We start from the raw sequence: 22638 nt of genomic DNA, 5'->3' as shown, positions 1-22638 counted from the left end.
ATGAAACTGTAAAACAAAGTTCAAGAATCCGGATTGTGTCACCTTGATATTTTTTACCTTCAGATGCTGATTAATTTATGTGTGCACCAGCATGCTAACCCAGAGGTGCACCAGAAACAAGAAATTTGTTTTGTCTTTACATGAGCACACCTGTAGGCACCCTCGGGCTTCATAAGAGCAGGCGATTTGGAGGTAGCTATGTGTCTGGCTGAGCCAGGCCAAGAGGATGGGTACAGAGAGGCGGTGTTGAGCCCTGAGGCAGCGGTGCTGTGCCAGGCTGGCAGGGTAGTGTCTGATGCTGTGCCAAAACTCTGCCCAGGTGGCAGAGCAGCAACACAGGCCAGTGTCTGTTTCTGTGCCAAGTCCTCGCCCACCCCCTGTCCAGACCACTGTCTTGTCTGTCTGTATTCACATGCTCAGAGAGTTTTCCTTTTCCAGCTTCTCCCCTTTTCTTTCTCAACTTCTCTGCACCTTTTACACAAATTCACTACTAAATTAAAGGGGAATCTGGCCTTTGTTGGGGAAATGATCATTGCATGAATTCACTGGTGCACAAGACGAGGTGGATTGGTTGTTTGACATGGTTTTGTATCTCACAAATGGTTATGTATTTTCAGAAACATTTTCACCTGGTCACATTTCCTCAGTTGTAGTATTTTTATTTTTATGTGGCAAATTCAGAACCTTCAGGTGCAGAAAAGCTCGCCTAAAGCGAAGGAAAGTCCCAGCAGAGCGTGCAGAGCTTAGTGCTTTGAAGGAAGAAAGTAAGTGAGTGAGGACTGGTTCTTTTCCTGTGTGTGCGTGTGTATATGAGGAGGGTCTGGTTTGCCCCCACAGGCAGGGAGGCCTCAGCCTGCGGCTGAACCTCACACTCCAACAGCTGGTGTTGACCTGATCTGTGCTCCTCATGAGTCACCACCTCCTCACACACACTGGGAGACCACATACTCCACCCTCTGCACATTTTTGTAGAAAACCCACAAACACCTGAGGAAGAAAAGACATTTGTAGGTTGTCTGATGAAAGCTCACTCACACAAAAGAAAAGAGACAGCAGTAATATTTCTTTAGGATTTATTTCACCTGTGTGGTGAATAGAAAAATAGGATGAAGACAAAACTTTGAAGGGCAATCTAAAGACCATTTTAATTCATTGCTTGCGTTGTTAAAAAAGAAAATCCATAACAAATTCAAAACATTTGCATTAAGAGCTTTGTGCCTTTTCTTTTCCCTGCAACCAAGAGAAAACAAAGTGAAAGTATCTTTGGAATCGATCTTAAGGGCTAATTTTTATACATATCAATATCTGCTTTATCTACTACATCAAAAGTCCTATAAATATTTTTGTCCTCATATTTATATGCTGGAATAGCATTTAAGATTGGAGCTTCTTTTATAATATTACACTTTTTTTAGAGAAAAAAAAATGAACAAAAGTACCACCAAAGTTCAGCAAGTCACATTTTTCAGTAAAGAAATCCTTATTCGTGCAACTACAATTAACAAAAAGTGAAAGTACCACGTATGTAACCATCAGAATATTTTCATCTTAAGCGTGATTCTGTACAATTTTGCATGTTTATCCTACCTCCCACAGTAGTCAACACAAGTGTACACTGACTGCACACACCACGAGGCTCCTCGATTCTGGCAAGTTTTAAGCCTTTTGTATGTCAGCAAATGACAGCTCTATCTCTGTCAGCTCAAATAGAGTCCATTATGTGAGGCACTAGCCTAGTGTTTCCCTGTTGGACCAGTCTTCCTCTGAGACAATTAATGCAAAAAGAAACAGACACATTGTGAAACATAGTTCCAATTCCACACATCCGGTAATCTTTGGTATCGGGACAGTGGAATGCATAGTTGCAGTGATAGAAGAGAAAGCTGGTAAGATCTACTGCTGCTGAGCATGTGTTTCAACTCCAGCCTCTATAAAGACAGCGCCACACTGCTGTTTGGCCTCGAGAAATAGTCAAAAAGAAGGGAGGGAAGGAGAGAAAAGTGGCGAGATGCATCTCTCTTTAATTTCTGGGCTCTGCAAGGCTTGTGGTCAACTCAGTCAGCGATGGAGACGAGAGAAAGAAAGTGTGTGAGAAGAGCTTCCTCCTGCCGAGGAAGGAAGGAAGAGTTTCCGCTAGCGTCTGTCTGACTTGCAAAAATGTCGCATTTGTGGCAGAGCTCTGCTCCTGTTTTTCTGGCAGGCTGTCTATGACCAGCTGTCTCCTTTTCCTTTTTTTCCGTTCCTCTTGTCAGTTCACATTTCTTCCTTCCAGCCCAGTTTCTTTGGATTTTGCTCAGCTACTGCAGAGGCTGTCCAATAGTTTCTTATTCCAGTCCAATACTTTCCCATACATTTCAGTCTAAAGGTCTCAAGGTGAGGGGAGTTGGATGAAAAGGGCTGTATGATTCAAGTGACCCTGCTCAGGCACATGCTTGATACAGGTCTTCCTCTCTCACCCCGCCTGTATACACCCCTACGAGGGAGTTTTTGCCTCGCATCTTCCCACCACTGACGAACCGTTACCATTTTCCTGTTTGGGGGAAGAGCACCCTGGTGTGGGGCCGCTGTATGGAGAGGAGCTGCTGCTGGTGGAGGTGGGTCGGTGTTGCAGAGACAGAGGGAGAGGCAGGGGGGTGTCAGATGGCGTGGTCAGGGGGTCCCTATCCCGCTCGGGAGGGCGCTGGGCAGCAGACGGTGGAAATGGGAACGCCAGCGGGAATCCTGTCATGTAAAAAAGCCTGCCAACACGACGTGCCACCTGAGGACATGAGAAGAGACCATATGACTGTCAGGACATTCTGTTGAGCTTTGTGTAGTGGGCAAATGTTTGTATTTCAGAGAGAGAAGAAGAGAGGCTGTGGTCTGTGGAGGCAGGCTAGTTTAGGGGAATCAGCTATGCTACACTATGCTAGTAGTTTGCCCTGGTCCTAAGGACAGAACACACATTCAAACACACACAGCTCCACGGTGTGTGTACCTGTGAGCGGATCTTGAGCGCAGGCCCCAGCTTTAGTCCCATGGTGTTGAGCAGGTGCTCCTCAGTGAGCAGCGGCAATGTCTCTCCATCAATGGCCTGCTCCCGAAACACCTGGCAGAGACACAGCCGCTTCAGCCACAGCTCCGACACACACACAGGCTACACATACTCACTCACACCGACTACACAACAGCTGCTCTACTCCAAAATGTGGCATACCCATCAACATTTTCACAGTATGGATGATCCAGGTGTGGTCTAATGACAGAAGCATAGCTGTCAGCTAATAAGGGTCTGCTCCCAGTGAAATACTTTTTTTCATTTTACATTTCATGTAAGGTTTGTAGGAAGTGACTTCACACAAGGAAGAATCCCTTTTTAAATTATACATGCATGCTTTTAAACCTCCATACCTGCTGCTGAACCAGTCAAATAATTTATATGTGGAACACAAATCTTTTCCACATTTTTTTTTACACTGGAGTCGTGTTAGTACGAAATGACCTTGCACGACATCCAGAATGATTAGTAACTCCTTAAACCCACATAATAAAGCGAGGATGATTGAAATATCAAATGTGTTGACATTTTCCAAATTGATTCTGGAACAATAAATGGCTACACACATTTGATTCACACAAACTATACGTGTACACCTATGTGCACTGCTTCCTCATTCACACAAACAAATCTGTCTGAACCTGTGAATGTGACCATTCGTGCATCCACACACATTCTCATTTAAACTTACAAAAAAAGTTCTTCTACCTAAATATAATGAAAGCCCCTTTTTAGTACTACAGTAGCTTTGGAGTATTCATCCTATCTTTGTTACTACTCTTTTTCTATGGTTAGTAGTTGGCCTGCCCCTGGCCTCCACTCCCTTTTCTCTCTCTCCTCCCTCTCCTGTTATCTCACCTGTGTGTATTCAGCACACCCAGCCAGGCTGCTTATGAAGCCACACACATCCTCCACACTCCACTTGCTGATGTCCTCCACAGGGTTGGCTGTGGCTGAGTCCTCCCCATCCATGAAAAGACCTCCCAAAGAGCCTGAAAAAGCAGCAGCAGGTGAAAATGATGTGTCAATATATACGCTGGGTCCAAAGCTGTTGCACATTCTAACAGTATTTATTTGAGCTGCTTCAAAGGAAAATGGCACACAGTCAGCTGCAGTGAGTTTGTCTCATCAATAAGCTTTTACTTTAAACACGTGTACTTTGTGTCACAATTGTAGTCCTTGCGCATTAAAGAGATGAATAAATCTGGGTGTTTTTGGCAACTGCTTTGGAAACACCAGGTCACTGAAGCTGTATGAGGAAACCCAGCAACACAAATCTGACATTGAGATGATACAAAGAGAATATTTGGTATTTCTACTCGAGGTGGGCAAGTGACTTGCGTGAATTCTTGTAAATTCTATGACTGCAGCTGCGTTAGTCCACAACAGTGCCTCTCAAAATCTAGGACGCTTCTTTGGTAGGATGAGTACTTCCAAATTGTATCCATCTTAAGCTTGGAAGCATTCAGAAAACACAAAGGAACAGTCCTAACAGGTAAGAATGTGACATTGGTTTTAAATAGATTTTAACTGTTTACTGGCTGTCTAACAGCTATTTGTATTGTACTTTCATTAAATTGGATTGTTCTACATTTTTTAATTACGTTGTTTATTAACCTGTAATAAGACTGCTTCTCTTGTCTGCAGTGCATACTGCTTGCCACTATTACACATTACCATTCTAACAAATTTACAGTGACAACCAATCCAGTGAAAATTAGAAACATGAATGCATATTATGCCGACCTCAATTCATCTTCCATTTGCACCATCCTCAACATGCGCAATGGATTGTGGGTGAAACAAAAGGATTAATTTTTTCAAGGGATCATTGCTAACAGTCCTTTGGTGAGATTTTCTGATGTGGCCATTAAGGATCCTTCCTTGTCATTGAGAAGCACCTCACATGTAGACAAATCTCTGTGTGGACAAACAACCCCCCTTCCCACTATCTTCTGCCATTTTGGCTGTGCTGCTGGTGGTGTGTGTGTGTGGGTCACACTGGGGTCAGAGGCAGGGCCCCTAACAAGGAGAGGTCTCCACACTGGAGACATGCACACACAGAGTGACGCTAATGGGTTTCACATGTCAGCACTAAGCTTTGTGTGTGTGTGTGTGTGTGTGTGTGTGTGTGTGTGTTTGAGTGTCTTACCCGTGTGAAAGTAAGGGCTGGCGTAGGGGAATCCAAAGGGCAGTGACTGGGCGTGAAGAGCAGGCAGCGGAGGCATGAACCCTGGTGGCAGGTGGTACTTGAGGTCAGCCTTGCCCAGCCCAGGGGTGAAAAGGTGGCGACTGGGTGACTCTGTACCTACTGAACTACAAGGAGCGCTCAGCCTGCCTGAACTCTCTCCGGTCTCCTTGGCACGGTCACATCCTCCCTTGCTGCCAGTCTCTTTGCCTCTGTTTCTCTCCCTGTCCCTGGGTTTACTGCTGAGCTTGGCACCCTCCCGCCTCTCTTCACACATCTCTGTCTCACTGTCTGAGTCCTTCATCTCCTCATCATGCACCTCCATGTCTTCCCCCCTCCCTCTGTCCACTCTTCCTCTTCTGTGGTCCACAATGTGGAGCGGTGTCTGGGGGTCTCTGCGGGCCACCTTCCTGGATTCGACATCTGACCCAGCTGTGGAGCTCTGGGCATGGGTATCTTTGGGCGTGGAGGACGCCCCTGGTTGCTGGTTAAGGGTTAGGAGGGGTGTGGCAGCCCCATGGCGAAGTACCAGCATTGCATTTGAGCGGCGGGCCAGTTCTTCACGGAGCGAATGTCCCTCTGGGAAGTCATGGAGACTCCGCAGGGCTGGATGGTCAGGGGGCAGGCCAGGAGGCAGAGTAGTCAGTGGGTCGGAGCCCAGCAGACGTTGCTGCTGCTGTCGCTGGTGGAGAGTCTCCAACTCCTTCTGCCTCAATAGCTCTGCAGACATCTCAAGTCTGGCAATGAAACACAGACTTTAACAAAGAGGCCAAATATTTACAATATAGTGCTAGGTTTGTACCTTGAAGCTACCTCTATTGCAGATGACAATAAAATCAGATCAAAATCATTTTAGCTATGGTGATCTGGTCTGTGATTATCAGTTCACATACTGCAACACACACCTTGCCAGATTTTGCTTCCTCAAGAGCTCCTGTTGTCGGGCAAAGATCTCAGCTTGAGCAGGTTGGAGGAAACCATAACCTGCTGAAAAAAACAGTAAGAAAGCAAAAAAAACACACCAGTAAGTAAAAACTTAGTTACATGTAGTGTCACGGTATGCGAAACAAGTGGTGGAAAAGTATTTACTTGCTATAATATTCTCATCAAATGCTACTTTATCATAGACTGAATTTTTGAAGGAAGGAATAACTGCTTTCTCTACTCCAGTATAATCATTTGTCAGTTTTAAAATTTTCCACAACTGATAATGTAAGAAGCATTTAAAACGCACTGTCAAATATTAAACCAGATGTTTCCAACTTTTTTGTCCTTTGATATCTGATAAAAAGCATTGTGTAGTTAGCTTCACATTTCAGATGAACAAGTTGTTAACAGCTCCTCAAAATAGCAATTCTTCCCTTATACTTGTTAAACAGTTTACTTTCATTTGATGATCAAATAACCCAGTTTGTAAAATGAATTAAAAAGATTATAGATAATAAAATGTTTTAAACTAGTTCCAACTTCAGGACTTATAAAAGTTATGTAATTTATTAAAACCAGAACCGTTCTGACGAACATTTTACTGCTGATACAAATCTACTTTTTGGTCATAGTTTTATATGTATAATTGTTACCATGCTGTTTTGGTTATTTTAAACTTAATACTTTTTAATACTTTTTCTACCACTGCTGGAGCATAAACAAATCTTCTGGTGTCCTTCATATTAGCTTAGAAGTATTATTCATTTGTCTCTCAGCATCACTGAAGACTCACCAGGGGCCTGGCAAAGAGCAGAGGGCATGCCCAGGAATGGAGGCCGCAGGTGAGGTCCTAAGGCGATGTGAGGAGCAGTTGGAGGCGACAGGAGGGGTGGAGGATGGGACAGGTCTCTGCAGAGAAAAATATGAAGACATTAATCCAACTCGGATTTTAGTTAACTTCACAAATGCATTCATGAATGGAATATTTTCCTCTTTACATAGGTTTCTGTTCTCAGCACATCTCATCTCTTTGTGTGTTTTTGCAGCAACAACTATGTGTGTGGTGTACTTTTTTTTATCAGTGACGCTCCAGAGGCCCCCATGTTGCCCAACGCCTCATCAGTCTTGTCACGGTGCAGCAAACGCCGCTGGCCATTGCTGTACCCTGGACTACAGCCTTTCCTTCCCCTGTTGCCTCTCTCTCTCTCACACACACACAGCTCCAAATACACACACATAATGAGGGCTGAATGCACAATGCCGGTGTGTCATGCTCCGACAGCTGGGGCGGCCCCTGCGTCTTGACCAGGGCCATGGGCTGAAGGACCTTCTAATTAACACTCATCCCTCCTCTCTTCTCTCCTTTTTTTATTTTCTACGCTCTTCTCTCCGTCTCCCTCCCACTCACCCTCTGGGCTGCATTGAAAAGATGGAGCATCCTGCAACCTCTGCTTCTGAAAGGGCCTCTCCATTATTGGCTCAGTCTTTTGTCCTTCTTGAGGGGAAAAGGTACCTCTCACCTTTCTCCCTTTCTGTCTGCCTTGACCATCTTTATTGTTGCCTCTACTCCCCTGTGACCTCTGAAAAAATCTGTCTTAAACTGATTTTTTGAATCTGTCTTGAACTGATTTTTTTCTCCCCCCTTTATTTTTATTTCTTTTACCTTTAATGCCCCCCCCCCCCCCCCCCCCCCCCCACCTTTTCATCCCTTCCATTCCTTTCCTGCATCCTTCCTCTTTCTCTGAGCTTCATGCACATCATTAGGGGGTTGTGTTGATAAAGAAGCCCATACAAAGCTGTCACAGGAGAGAGGCATATGCACCTTGACCCTCTGCAGGTGTCAAAGAAAGTGAAGTTTTGAGCCCTGAGTGGATGATGCTGCTGCCCACGGCTGTCTCCGGGGCTTGCTTTCTCTCTTGCTCCCTACACTCACCTCCCGTTTCTCTCCTCCAAAGCTGCAGCTACCACACCAATCAGAGCTCAGTTGTGTGTGACTGACTGCCGCTGCACAAAAGCATACATGGGAAACGAGCTGAGGAAAACAACAAAGTCAAAACCAACTCTGGGACGCGTGCAACCGCAAATATTGTTTTGCAACCGTGTTCAAATTAGCTAGCGCCTGCTTGTCTCCCGCCTTTGTAAACTGTGAGGAGAGAGAACTGCAAAGGGGAGGGTGCATGGTGCATGTGCAGGAGCAGGAGCAGGAAGATGAAATGGGTGGGGGTGGGGGTGGGGGTGGGGGGGGGGGGGGGGGGGGGGCTGGTTGGAGATTGTGTGTGCGTTCATCGATCGCCTCCGCCGCTGAAATGTTAATACTAATCGTATAACCGCTCTCTCCGGCGGTGCCTCGCACTCCAATGGCAGCTCCAATTAATCTTGGGTGAGGTTCTGTGGCGCGTGACCCTGGAGCCGCTAGCCGGGGCCCCGCTTGCCGCTGCTTATGTAATTACACCGCCCAGTGTGTAATCACCTGGCCTAATCCCTAAGGGCTAGCAATTAGCTTTGCGACGCACAGTTCCACCAGGCTACGGTATGGCGTCCACAAAACTCCCACCCACCCCCAACGTGGCTACCACATGCCAAACTCCCATCACAACCCCCCTCTCTTTCTGATATTCCCTCTCTCTTCCCTCTCTGTGCACCGCCTTGCCTAGCGTTAGCCCGCAGATGAATAACGGTCAATTAAAGCTGCATGACTGGGGCTGCCAGGCGTCTGCGCCACCATAATTAGGCCTAATCACGGGTAAGAGAGGGAGAGGAGAGAAAGAGTGTGCGTCTGACACTCCCCTCCTCTCCCTTCCTCCATCTCTTCCTTCTTTTATAGGAGGCAATTTTTTGGGAGGAGTGGCAGACATTAGTCGTTTTGCTCTGGGGACGTGTGTGTGTGTTGTGTGCATGCCTGTGTGTGTGAGCGGTTTTCTTTTTGCACTATCTCTGCATTTTGTTGGCAAACCACTGACATGCTATAAAAAGACGAGGCGAAAACATTCACCTAGTTTTCTCGTGAGACCGAAAAAACATTCACAAATGCAAGGTGGACTCATAATCACACAAAACTCTATCATTGGGTTCTGTCTGTCTCTGCCTGCAGTGAGGCCACGGGCTCCTGGGGAATTCACTGGTGTGTGGCGACCTGTCAGAGTGGCGACAGCGGTGCCGTCCCGCAACAGCCCAGGCTCCATGTGCGTGCGTGTGTGTGTGTGTGTGTGTGTGTGTGTGTGTGTGTGTGTGTGTGTGTGTGTGTGACAGGGCTGCCCTTAATGACTGAAGCGTGGGGGGATTAGGAGCGCCGCGCGGCCGCCTTCGGCTCCCTCTCCGCAGGAACACATTTACACAGGAAGCTCATTAAAATGGATGAGGCTCCCTCCACGCTTGCTCTCTCCCTCCCTCTATCTCAGTCACTCCCTGCACCCCCACTCCCCCCCTTATCTCACACTCTCTCGATCTCCTCGCTCTTTATTTTGGTTTATCTTTCCCTCACCTCGCCGTCTCTTTTTGCCTCACTTTCTTCATCCACGTTTCATATTTTCCTCTTCATCCGTCTCTCCCTTTCTCTTGACTTTTTTTCCATCCACCCTATTTGCCTTGCAGATGCTCGGTGTGCTTAGTGCCATTTAAGGCCAGACAAATGGAGCGCCAGGCTCTAAGCCCATCGAGCGGCCCTAATGATTTGTTTTTAACAATGGGCCCTAATGGGCCCCAGATAATCAATGATGAGGGGTCGATGGAAAGGTGAGCTACAAGAGAGTTACAGAGTTAGAGAGAAGAGAGTTTTCATCTCCAACTCACTTATTTTCATTTTATTGCTTTTTTTTTTTTTTGCTTTTACTAAGCAGTTACCTTGATTTTAATTTAATCCTCACTCTGCACTCTCTCCACTAATGTCTTAATCATCTCTCTTCTGGGTGCTGTGTATCCTATGGATGGTTGATACTGTCTGACCTTTGAATACACTTAATGGTACACAGCTAAAAGTAAGGACTTTACGCCTATGTTATAGCTCTCAATGTCTCATTTAAAATGTTTTAGCACCAATGTGTTGCCTTCAATCATTCTGAAAATACTTTTCCCCAGAGTATGGAGCCTGGCTCCAGAAGTGTGGCTGAGAAAAAAGTTTCTTTATGGACCTCACCTAAGGACATAGTCATGTTTAAACATGAGGGGAGCTTCCCTAAACAGTTGCCATCCTGGTGAAAGCACACAATTTTTACAAGAATATCTTATGCTGTGTCGTTAGGATGTTTTGTCTGTTTGAAGCTAAATGCATCACCCCAAACATTGCCAAGACTAAAAGTACATGGAAGTGTTTGTTTCCTCTTTTATTTTTGAGATATAAGAGAAAGACAAAAACATGTTGAAATATTATCACCATATTTAGTTGTTTTGCACCTCTTTAGAAGAGGTTCCCACTACAACAGCTACACGTATAAGGGGGCCAGACCATAATGATAGCAGGGACCATCTTAGGCTGCCATCCCTTATATCAGTTAATGTCTAATTTTTTATATTTTTTTATGCTGATCTCTTAATGGCCAAGAAATGCAAAATGATGCTTCAAAGGAGGGTGTCCTCCCTAACTAATCAACAACTAGAACATAACAAAGGTGTTACTCCCATAATAGGTTCCAAATTTCATCATGAACTTGAGATAGCCATTTCAAACATTAGCTTGTTGTTGAATCCCAGGACAGTTTATTTGGAAAAGAGGACATATCGGTGAGGAGACTCATACCTCGCTGCCTCATGTTTCTGAGGTGAACCCACATGCGATGGTGGCACTCCCCTTTGAGTGGTTCATGGTTTGAGCAATGGACTGTTTCACAAGCAGCACACCATGATGGTTGTTGAAGCAAGTGAAAGGTCACAACTGGGTTTTATTAAGGTTTACAGCATGAAATGTTGATGTTTTTGGTTTATTATTTTTTTTACTTACATTTATTGCGATATTTAAAGATCGCAAGAGTTCCTGATATACAACCTTTAGCAGCCACTGGGTGTGTCAATAGAGAAGCACAACCTCAGTCCAAAACAAACCAAATCAAATCTGACCACAAACCTAACTTAGAACACTTCAAGCAGCTCATAGATCTTCGTCGCTCACAAAAAAAAACTGAGCAGGGTTGACTCTGGTCTTATCCCTCTCCTTATATGAGGCTTGGTAGATGAATAATGTAGTTGATTGAGTGGAGGAAAATCTAGAGGTTTGTTTGCTCAAGGACTCACATGCACTAACATCGAACTCTGAGTTGGACCAGCTGCCACACCATAGAGCAGAGGAGCTTAGATTACCACACAGAGAGGGAGCGACTTCTCTCTCGTAAGAACACCTTCATTCCACGATATCTTCATACAGCAAACGGAGATGTTTGCTTAACCTTAATGTTGATATATCGCAAAGTTTTTGTTCGTCATTAATATTACTGGAAGAGGGTTGATCTTTGAGCCTGTTTTCCCATCTAATAATTTTTCTCCGAGCAATTGTACATACATATGCTGTTTCACTTAGTTTCCCAGCACCAAACACTTTATGTTAAGCAATGTAATAAATGTAGGGTTTAATTGGATCTCAGAAATTGCTGGTCTTCTTCTTAATGTGCGTGGTTCCAGTATCGCCAGCAGGGTATCAAACTGGACCACTGACATATTGACATAATTCTGCAGCTCTTTTATCAGCTGATGAAACTTTCCTTACATTTGACACAAAGTAGAATGGACCCAGTATTTACTTTTCTTTAACTGTCAGAGGACCACAAATATCATCCTCGCTGCTTGAAGGCATTGCAAATTGCAAACTGATCATTTACTGATGATTAATAAGACACATCGGACTAAGTGTGCACGCTCCGTTTGTTTAGTTGCCAGGTGAAAGACTTGTAAAATTCCTCAAACATCTAGAGAAATTTTCTACAAATCAGTTTACAACTAAAGACATCAATTTATCCAGTTAGACAATAATATGCAATACTCCCTGTTTTAAGTCATCAGCTGCTCACTGCTGTCTACATGCTGTCTTAAGTGTACACGTTATCATAAACAGATGCAACCTTGTAAAGACTTTGCATTACTTTCTTTCCCTTTTCCTTTTGTACGTAAGTGTTTTCAACATATTTTGCTCATTCAGTTTTCTTTTTAAAAGAAAAAATCCCTCCAACATGCATATTGAGAGTTAGGCCGTTTAGGAGTTCACATGGATAGAGGCGGACAGAGTGAGACAGAAACGGATGGATGGATGTTGAGGCCTGGTTAACTCTTCCCAGTCCTGTGAGGCTAATTACTCGGTGTGCTGTCGGAGAACAGCCACGGCTCACTGAGTACATTCACACTGAACCACTGGCCTCTCACGCTCACAGACGCACAAATTAGCAGACATATTCACACAAACAAACCCAGATTCAGTCCGCATAGATGAGCAGGCATGCAGACTGCCAGCTTGAAAAATGGAGCAAACAAACACGCTTAGACCACTCAGGTCCCCCTCCTCGCCTCAACACACAAAATATATACACCCCCACTGTCTCCCAGAGCTGCACCACACAGCGCCTGGCCGCTGCGCTTCCTGCTTATTTCCCCCTCCTACCCCTCACCAATTCCTCTCTGTCTCACACACACAAACACACACACACACACCCCCTGCTGCCGCACCGCCGGCCCATTATCGATCCCCCGCCTCTCCCCGCGCCACATAAATAATCGACAAGCAATTACCCGCCCACTCCCGCTGCCCCCGGCTTTGTTTGGGAGGCGCAGGGGGCAGCGCTGAGTGGGGGGGGGCTGACGTGCAGGCGTGCAACTCCACACTGGCAACAGAGAGGTTTCTGGAGCCTTACTTTAGACATGTATGTGAAAATGCACACGCTCACACAAGCACTGTGCAGCACACTAAAAAAACGAGAACAAATCTCATTCAGGAAGTGAAGATAGAATGAAATAATGAAAGGAAGACAGCAGCAGTGTACTGATGCCAACTGACAGGCGATTAACTCTTTCAGCTCTTATACAGCATGGACCATATGTGTGTGAGGAGGAGGTTGTTTTTTTTTTAGACAAGCAGGCAGTACAGGGATGTGGTTTCAGCAAATACAGCTCACTATGGCAGGTTTTTACCTGTCGGTGTAATGTGCGTCCCGATGCTGCGGCAGACCCTGCTTGCGTCTCTGGCTGGATGATGAAGAGCTGCCTGCGGAGGGCAGGTGAGCTTCTAAGGTTGCCGGATTCCTCACTGCTGCAGCCAAAGCCTCCTGACGAGCACGCAGCATGTCTGCATATAGAGGAAAAACAAAGGGGAAGATGACAACTGAGTGACATGGTAAAGATGATGGGTTATAGTTGAGACAAAAAGGAGATGTGAATTCAGAGAAGGAACGCACAGGAGAGGGTTAAAAGTTTAGCATCTGGCTGTTGTTGTATGTGCGATGATATTAACAAATATCGAACATTTATAGATTCAGTCAATAATACGGTCACCAGCTTGGTAAGATTGGTGTATCACATCTTAGCTAGATGTGTTGCTGGTTTACTGTAGTAGAATAAAAAATAGTAGACTTTTAAAAGTTATTTATTGTAGTGATGGATGGAAGGTCTTAGAATGTAGGCAGCTCATAAAAACACAGAATAAGTCGCCTCATTCAACTTTAATGCTTAAATTATTGGTCATGAATTTTCTAATCCCAGTTATGATAATATATAAATGCAGTGAGCAAAGAAAAAGAAGACATGGTATGAGCACACTGTTCAAAACCATTTTTGAGACTTTAGAACTGACAAGTTTCAAGCAAATGTGACAACATACACAGCTGGATCTACAAAATGAAATAGCTCAAAAGATACCGTGAAAGGTTGAGATGTGATAACCTTTTTTCAAAACCAAATGTGTCCACTGTGTTCTGTGCACATGAGCGAAAAGCAGCTTGAAATCAAAACAACAAGGACACAGTGTTTTAGCCCTCCCCACCTTCTCCCTCTGTCTCTGCCTGCCCTCTCCCTCCACCTCCTGCCCTCGACCACTCGCCTCATTCCACCTCTTCCTTCCTTCATCCCCCTTTTCCCCCTCGTAGGAGAAGAGGACTCATCATTATCAGCCAGGCCAGGCCACACCAGGAGACATGGCTTCTAATGAGAGAAAAATCCATCCTGCCTTCTCTCCTCCCTCTTGCTCCCTGCCTCAATCTATCTACACTCCCCTACACCCCCCACCACGACCCCAACACACACACCCCTCCAACCCTCCACCACCCCTTTTTTAATTAGACAGATCCTTCGGGAGCTAGGGGCCATTTCCGCCGCCGGTACGGGTGTGATGTGTGTTTCTGTGTGTCTGCGTGATTTAGGTGCTGGCGTGTGTGTGCCTGACTGTGTGTTGTGTGTGTTGAAGCAGTTGAGTGGGCGCCAGGGTGGAGGGGGGGGAGGGGTGGAGTGAAGCGACAGATATTAATGCAGCCTAGCTCCGGTGTATCGATCTGTTTGCTGCGCCAGGCCGCAGGGGACTCGGCTGGCGGCAGACAAGGGTGTGTGTGTGTGAGTGTGTGGCAGTAAAGTGGGGGAAGGGGGGCTGTGAGAGATAAGAGAGGGATCAGAGGGAACTGAAGCCCTAAAGTGCACACCCAAACACACACACACAATCTGTTGTGCAGTTGTGACAGCGTGGAACAGTTGACCTCTGAGTCTTCTGTGGTCAGAATCCCACCTCACCAATTATTTCGTACGACTGGCTCAGTTAAAGGGGAGCTTTGGCAATTTTTAATATGGCACTTCCATAAACTCTGGGGACCTCCAAGTAACGGATTTAAAAAGAATCGATTCATCCTGATCACTCTGCAGCCTCTGGACTAACTTTTGCCGTTAGACCTTAAAAAGGACAGCGCACAGACACACAACTACTTAGGAAACATCACCAAGCAAAGAAGACATCTTCACCATGTCACAACACAAGCAGAATTTTAGGGACACTAAAAAGGGATGAACACAGCTGGACATGCTTGTAGTTGTTGCCATGGTGACTCAGGAAGATACTGATGCTGGCTAATCCACAGTGGTATTGGAGGATGAGCTACAAGCTTTTTTGATGATGATTCAAGTTACCCCTGCAGTGTTTTCACTCTGGTTGTGGTTTCTAAACGCAGCACGTGTTCTCAGATTGGTAAAGAATTTTTTTGTGTTCCTTCTATTTACCACGTGTTTTCCTAAATTGCAGGGCATTGAGGTTTTAGCACCAGTGTGGCACAGAGCTGACAAAACGGGATACTTACCATCATGATGTTGTGAAGATTCTTCCTTATAGACTTCAAATACTCAATGTCTTGTGTTATTCATAAACTTTATTCTATTTGTAAATCATATTTTCTTGTTCTATAACTGTATTGCATGTTTTCTGTGGCATTTAGAGTGAACAGCAAAGAAAGAATTTTATGTACAAGAAAACTTTTTTAACTGCATATGACAAAAAAAAGGTGCCTTGAATTTGAGGTAAAATAGCTAAAGAGTTGCTTTAAATGTAAACAATACCTGTAAGAAATGTGGAAACTGTTATGATAATTTTTCTGTCTCCCTTTCTCCTGTTATTCCTTTCTGTATATATTCATCCTACGCTTATGAAACCCTCACTGCGGCAGTGGGTCCATATTTTGTTCTCTCCCTCCCTTTAATTCTCTTTTATGTGAACTGAGAGGAGCAGGGTCACTTGGGGCTCTGCCCTTCTTTGTGTGTTTGTGCACAGGGTAGATAGTCGGACTCAGAATTTTCCCCTCTAAAACTCTTGTCTCGTGTTGCAGCTGCTGGGACATGAGGAGAGTCCCTCTGACTGCAAATTAGAGTCCTAATTGAGGACAAACACTCCCATACTCTCCTACCACTTACTTTGCATTATGAGTTATTTTGGGTTTTGGGAAGTCCCAGTTTGCCATTTGGACCCAATCCCTTTTTATGTGCCGTCCCATTTTCTCACTATAATCATTCCTGGAATTGGGTCTAAATCCCTTCAGTTAAGCCGGGTTTTCCTCAGCAAAAGAATGCAAGCGAGCACTGCGCTGGTGCAGCTTGGCTGGACTAGTGCTGGATTTTGTGGACTGGCAGGTACACACAAGGCAACAACCATCCACCGAAGCTCTACATACACCAGAACATTAGCTATCTTTTCAGGAAGTGGTATTTAGCCAGTCACTTAAGCCTGCATGGCTGCAAATATGTAACAAGTCTGTCTCTCTGAGCTTTTTTGTTCTTTGATCAGTCTCATCGTTTTTTTATGCAAAGAGATGTTGTCTACAGTTCCATGTTTCAGTGCAAGCTGAACTCCAGCAGACAAAACAAAACACATCCTCCATCCTACTCCTCCTCTCACTTTCATCTGGATCAGTACCCCCACCTCTCATTTTCTTTTCCCTCTCCCTCAGCCTCCTTTCATCATATGGAGAGGAAGAAAGAGCCCTCCTGGCCATTTCTCCAACCCAGCCACCCCTCCACCCCCCTACACACTCTTTTCCCAACTCTCCCTTTGCCCATCAGGTCCAGAGAGTCTCTCAAACTACACCTTGCACCTACACATTTACACACACATAGGCACACAGAGATCCTCTTCACCCCCGCCTCTTTGGCACACACACACTTTCATTTTCTGTGCCCTACACTTCAAACACATGAAAGGATGCTCTGCGGGGACCAAGGCTAAAGGGAGAGTTGGCGGTAAGGAAAAGGAGGAGGAGGGGAGGGGAGGGGGTTGTAGAGGAAAACTTGAGAGAGAGATGTATAGGAGGGATGAGGGGCACAAGGGGGAAGGGAGGGGGAGGTCACAAGTGCTCCATTGGACACCAGGTCAATGTCAAGGGGCTCTCAGTGAGGAGATTCACATCAGCCTCTCGAGAGACAAAACACCCCCCTGTCCCAGCTCATACACCGTTTGTGTGTGTGAGTGTCACTTTCTTAACAAGCTCCACCTGTTTACTGGAGAAAGGGAAGATGTGGAGGTAGTGTTATCACATGTGTTGTAAATAAACAGTTGGTGGATATCTGGAGGAAGTTGCCAGGATTGCTGCACAGGGCTCCTCCACCACTTAAAGGACCTGACAGGATGTAAACACACACACTTTGCATGTCACTATATGGAAATCTTGACAGGAAGTCGTCTTTAAGCATGTGACAAACTTGTATGTGTGTGTTTTGTTGTGTGGTTTTGATTTCTTGCTGCAAGAGAAGTTATTTATTCACTCTTCCCACATCTCTGTTCCCACATTGTTTTCTTTGACCATTTCTCTCCTTAGTTTCTTTCTTTTTTCTTTAGTCCTATTCCTGGTGTCTCTTTACCTTTGCTGCTTCTTCTTCTTCTGCACACAGGCATCTTTTAAATGTGGCTTCGAAAAAGAACGCACGTGAGCAGAATAAAGGACAGAGTGGAAACTATCAAGCGATTTGGAAAATGGAAGTGAAAGAGGGGGGTGAGTGTCTCTGCATTTTGCCAGAGCGCCTATCTAAAAACCGACAAGGCTTCTGGGAAAGGAAGCCAGCGATCAGACTGAGCCCTGAGCCATAAAACCTTCACAATCCACCGCATTTTGCCTGTAAATCCTCTAAGACACAGGAAAAAGGCAATTAAAGCATTTAAAGGCTTCGCCCCCTAGATTTGCAGCCAGCAATTAAAAATCATTACTAATCAAATAAAAATAGAAGTAGCTCAAACTACAATTCAGCCAGAGCATCGATTGGATTTATGCTACTGTGAAAGAGCTCATAAAGATGGGTATGACTTAATGTTACATTCTTTAGAAAAATATGAGGGAAATGTTAACATTTAATGGCAGTGACAATGAAATTAATATAATGCCAACTTATAAAATACAAATGAGGAAAGTTTTCGCTTCTTTTTTTTTTTCCAATCAGACAACAATTCTCAAGCTAAAACCAGTAAATTTTCTGCCTGCAGACACTGAGTAAATGTGTGACATGCTGGCAGTTTCCTGGGTGTTAGGAGATTTACAGGGTTGGCAGGCAGCCAATGAGAGCTCCCGGATCAATCATGGCATTGATGCATGTGGGTGTTGTTAACAGCGGGGAGTCAGGGTGGTCAGAAATCACCCGGAGTGACACTTTGACACTGGGTGGGCAAGCACTGCAAATAGAAATGTCAGCTGTCTCCATGGCTGGGGTTTTACCATAGCAGCAGGGTGGCACACCCTAACACGGTGCTCTGAACACAGTGCTTCACTCTGGGGTCACAAGGCAGCACCGCACCTCAGTGACTTGTTGACAGGTGACGGGAGATGTCTCTTCTTTTTAAAGAAGCTGTTGAGTGTGTCAAGAGGAAGCTCTTACAGTCTGATTAAAATCTCAAGTTGCTCTGAAATAAATAAGTTCAGCTAGATCTTTCATGAATCAATTCTCACTATCAGAGAACTATTCAGAAATCCATTTTGCACTGAAGCATCTGTGGTGTATGTTACGATGGTGAGGATGACGATAACCACAGACATACCAAACATCAATACAGAGCCTTTAGACTGACCATGGCCGGGTAGACCCATGCTGCTCGCTAGCTGGTAGAGGCGTTGCTGCTGCTCCTCATAGGACCCTTGCTCGCTGAGCGCTGACATCATACGCCTGTAATGCTCCTCAGGGCTCATGTGGCCGTGGCTGCCGCCTGCCTCCACCACCGGGCTCTGGGAGTTTTCTGAAGAAGGAAGAAACAATTGTCAGTGTCCAAGTCATTGATAAATAAATACTAGCTTGAGACAGTAGTACTATTAACTTGGACCTGATTTAGTGTTTTACTAGAAATATATATTTTCAGCATATCCCCACATTCACATTCATTTCCCCACCGGTCAGCACCATGAGAGTAGTCAAACCATCAGTGGCCTGAAATGGTAACCAGCATTCACAGATCTGTAGCTGAAAAACTAAATCTTAGGATCTTATGACATTACTAATCACAATGTCAGGAACTGCTGTTTGTCGTTCTGGCAAACACAATACACCCAAGAAGGGATGAAACACAAAGTTATCTAATGCTAGTAGACAAACGCACATAAGGCTGCATTGGAAAAATATATATATATAAATATTTCAATTTCTCGAAGGGACCTACTCAAAATACATGAATCACTTTGAGGGGGAGTGCAGCAGCACAGAAATTAAAAACAATTCTAAGACAATTCAGAGATTTTACTCTGATGACATTTTAACTGTTCTTGAACTTTAGGCTTAAAACTGATTTTAACCCACTGAAAGCAAAAGTTGGTAAGCAGTATGACTGCTTTTTTGTTGTTGTTTTTTTAAGCTAAATGGCAATGGTTGACTCACCAAGGCATTGATAAAATTTATTTAATACTCTTCTGACAATCCATACTTAAAGACAGTTTGGATGGCAATCAGACTTGACTTTACAGTTTTCATTCATTCACAGCTTTGTTTAAATGTTTAAACAAATATGTGGTGTTGCCTTGTGCAGTGACAAGAGTAAGAAACCAATAAAGCATTGCTCTGTTTATCTAAGAACCGAGCTGGAATAAATTATATTATGCCAGACCTTCTTACAGATTCCTGATGGAAAACAGGAGCCATTCAAGTTTCTATTTTCTATCAGGCTACAAAAAAAAATAACGTAACATGTCTTGTTATTTTGCTTTACTTCACATTACTTGCCCTGTAATTAGGCTGAATGTGCACACTGAAGTATTGATGCAAGAAATGAAATTGTGCATCCCTACTATTCTTCAGTGGAAATCTCTTTTACTCCCTTATCCTCTTCAACTCCACTGCGGTAACAAAGCACTTAAAAGAATACTGGGAACATATTTCATCCATCAAAAGTGACCCTTTTTTTGTAGTTCCTGCTACGTTGAGGGTAGAGCTTGTCGCTCTATGACTTACTGGTCAAATAATGCTAGCTGTCTTATCTCTGCCTTTCTGTCTCAGTCTTCTCACAGTCAATCGCCACCAAATTCACTGCTCTGAGAGTACTGCAGCTGAGACTCCTGGACTAATTTGCTTTATCTTCCTAGGATTTGTGGAAACACAGGCAGCCGTGGTCAGAGAGAATATTCTTAAGTCCCCAGGGATAAAAGTAACAGACACCACTGGCGGAAAAGCAGTCAAAAAGCCATTTTGTGTTACATTCAGATTGAATCCTCTGAAAAGTTTCCATCTCAAACACCTGCATTTCAGTCCAATATCTGAGAGGAGGAAAAGGTTTTTTCTGTCACTTTCTGTGTTTTGAGCTGAAAAGACAGGTGTATTTTTAGGATGAAATCACACCATATGTGACTTTCAAAACAGTGAAGGGAGACATGATAGACACAGAACAAGAAACTGCAAAAGAATCTACAGTTTAGGATCTTTTAAACTGCTGCTATCATTGATCTTCAGCCTTCCCCACATATCAGTCAGAAGCCTCTATACAGATCATTTGTTAAGAAAATTGCTCCGAAGGGCTGAAAGCCTCATCACATGAAGTTGTGCACACACAGCCATGCAGTGTTAATGTTCTGAGCCTGACCCCATCATGAACTCACAATTTCACTGACATAAAGTACAGCACTTTCTAGGCTAACAGTGCTATACTGTATTTTGACTGCATATAACAAAGATTAAAACATTTTTAAAAAAAGAATAACACATATGTCTACAATATGTGTATTGCACTGTAGGGTTTAGACTATGTGGTGTGTATCTATCTAGCTGTCAGTCCACATACTTAATCTCTCTCTGACCTCCCTCCTCCCTCTTTCTGTCAATAGTAACATGATCTAAGGTAAGGGTGGTCGGGGATATATGGGGAGGTGGTTCAGGAGTTAGAAGAGGGAGAGAGAGCATGAGGTGGAGGAGGGAGAAGCAGAGGAAAGCAAGGGTTATTTTTACCACCTCCTCCTTATTGAAACCTGAGTCTGGCCCCGGGCAGGCGAGCAGGAGTGGCGCTGAGGAGCGGAGGTGGGGTGGAGATGGTGAGGGAGGAAGCGAACATGCAGGCATCTCTGTCTCCGCCGCCAAGCTCCTGCTAATCCACCCAAGGTCCTAAAGTGTATGTGTTTGTGTGCATGTGTGTGTGTCTGTGAGGGAAACTAGTCTGTGCCTGTCTTAAGTTTTCCTGCTCTCTAAACACAGCAGTAGGTGCCGACTTTGTAGTTAAAAGAAAAACAAACAGCATTTAAACAGTGACAACCAATTTCTCTGGCTCCATCTGTACGTTACTCTCTCAGGCTCCCTTTTAGTCTATTTCTCCACCTGCACAAGTCATTAAAGGATAGTGTCAGTCGCCAGACTTGAGGGCAAGAAGTCATACCCAGCACAGAGAACACAAATGCAAACACACATACAGGTGCCGAGTCAGGATTTGGGTGTGGACAGAGCTCAGGGTTAAGACACAGGATCAGCAATGTTTTGAAATGGCTTTCTAAGAGCAGCAGGCTGCCCCCACACACATAGCCACACAAACACAGTCTTTATCTCTCTCTCCCATGCTGTGAATATACAGCAAGGAAGAGATATATACATACGGCGGCAAAAAAATAAAAAAAAACACACATGCTCTGAAAGGAAGTGAAAATAAAATCACACATAGCCCATTTGCCATTAAAGAAAAGCTCAGGCAGAGTACACAAACAGTTCAAAACACACAAGTTCACTTTCAACCAGTAACAAACCCATGCATCTTTCAAAAGTTTGTCTAGGACGATAATGGTCCGGAGTGAGTGCTTCTATATACGGAGAGAAGAAGAGGCTCCAGGCAGGGCTGCTGCTGCTGGTCACAGGTCACCCAGAGGGCAAAGGTCAGAGCAGGGCTCATGCTGAGCTATATTTAGCCCTACTAGACCTCCAAATTCACTCACACAAATACTTTATCCTAATAAAGTCTTACACCAAATACCTGATGATTTTATGCACATTTCAGATTCTAAGATGTGTGTAGAGCTTATGCCTGGTGTTTGTGTGTCTACAGAGATGGCACTGGTTGTGTCCGCTGGTTTTGCCTGCTGTATAATGCATCAGTCAGGAAGTGTTCCTCAGGAGCCCAAAGGGACAGACTTGGTGGCGGTAGCGGCCCCACACCGAGCGCCTGGTTTCACACCACACGAGGGAGATATGAATAATAGAGGATAGCGATGGGATTGCAGCGCTACAGAGGGGCGTTGTTTCGCCACGGTATGTGCCGACATTTTTGCTGTGCTAATCTAACCTGGCGACCATATGAAGTGAGTACAGGTTTACATTCTGTTCTTCCCTCAAATAACAGCTTTTATTTGTCTCTGAAATAAAATCGTTCAAAATTAAGTCTGTTGCTTGACATAAGTAATTCCAACATTTCACGTGGAAAGAAAATCTGCTGTCTATAATGTTTCTAGATGTTCTAAGCACCAGAAATTCTTATTTTTATCTTTATATTTCTGTTAGCAAATATATTCATGAATATTTCAGAAACACAATTCAGCAGGTAACTTAAATGCTTCATAAGTAAGTGTTACTCCATGTTAGTGCAATTTTTACTTAAATAAGGATAACAGCTTAT

At 44.5% G+C, this 22638-nt stretch overlaps 1 protein-coding gene across 4 annotated transcripts in view; it reads right to left on the bottom strand.

The window, feature by feature from the left end:
• Positions 1-1056: 1056 nt before the first annotated feature.
• The window catches only part of samd11 (sterile alpha motif domain containing 11), a 50432-nt gene continuing 28850 nt past the window's right edge, over positions 1057-22638 (bottom strand). For 3 of the 4 annotated variants that reach the window (XM_072367975.1, XM_072367976.1, XM_072367978.1), the window contains 8 exons: positions 18640-18804; positions 13257-13410; positions 6946-7061; positions 6131-6209; positions 5190-5962; positions 3896-4029; positions 2978-3088; positions 1057-2758 (listed from right to left, as the gene is read on the bottom strand). In XM_072367975.1, the coding sequence (XP_072224076.1) occupies positions 2474-2758; positions 2978-3088; positions 3896-4029; positions 5190-5962; positions 6131-6209; positions 6946-7061; positions 13257-13410; positions 18640-18804 (1817 nt within the window). In that variant the 3' untranslated portion in view covers positions 1057-2473. The remainder of the gene's footprint in view (positions 2759-2977; positions 3089-3895; positions 4030-5189; positions 5963-6130; positions 6210-6945; positions 7062-13256; positions 13411-18639; positions 18805-22638) is intronic. The other variant, XM_072367977.1, reaches the window with a different exon arrangement.

The sequence above is a fragment of the Leuresthes tenuis genome, unplaced genomic scaffold (assembly GCF_036924035.1).
Source record: "Leuresthes tenuis unplaced genomic scaffold, fLeuTen1.0.hap1 SCAF_16, whole genome shotgun sequence".
In the NCBI taxonomy this organism is placed as follows: Eukaryota; Metazoa; Chordata; class Actinopteri; order Atheriniformes; family Atherinopsidae; genus Leuresthes; species Leuresthes tenuis.
Note: the sequence above shows the minus strand (reverse complement) of the source record. Positions and strands in the feature narration are given on the sequence as shown.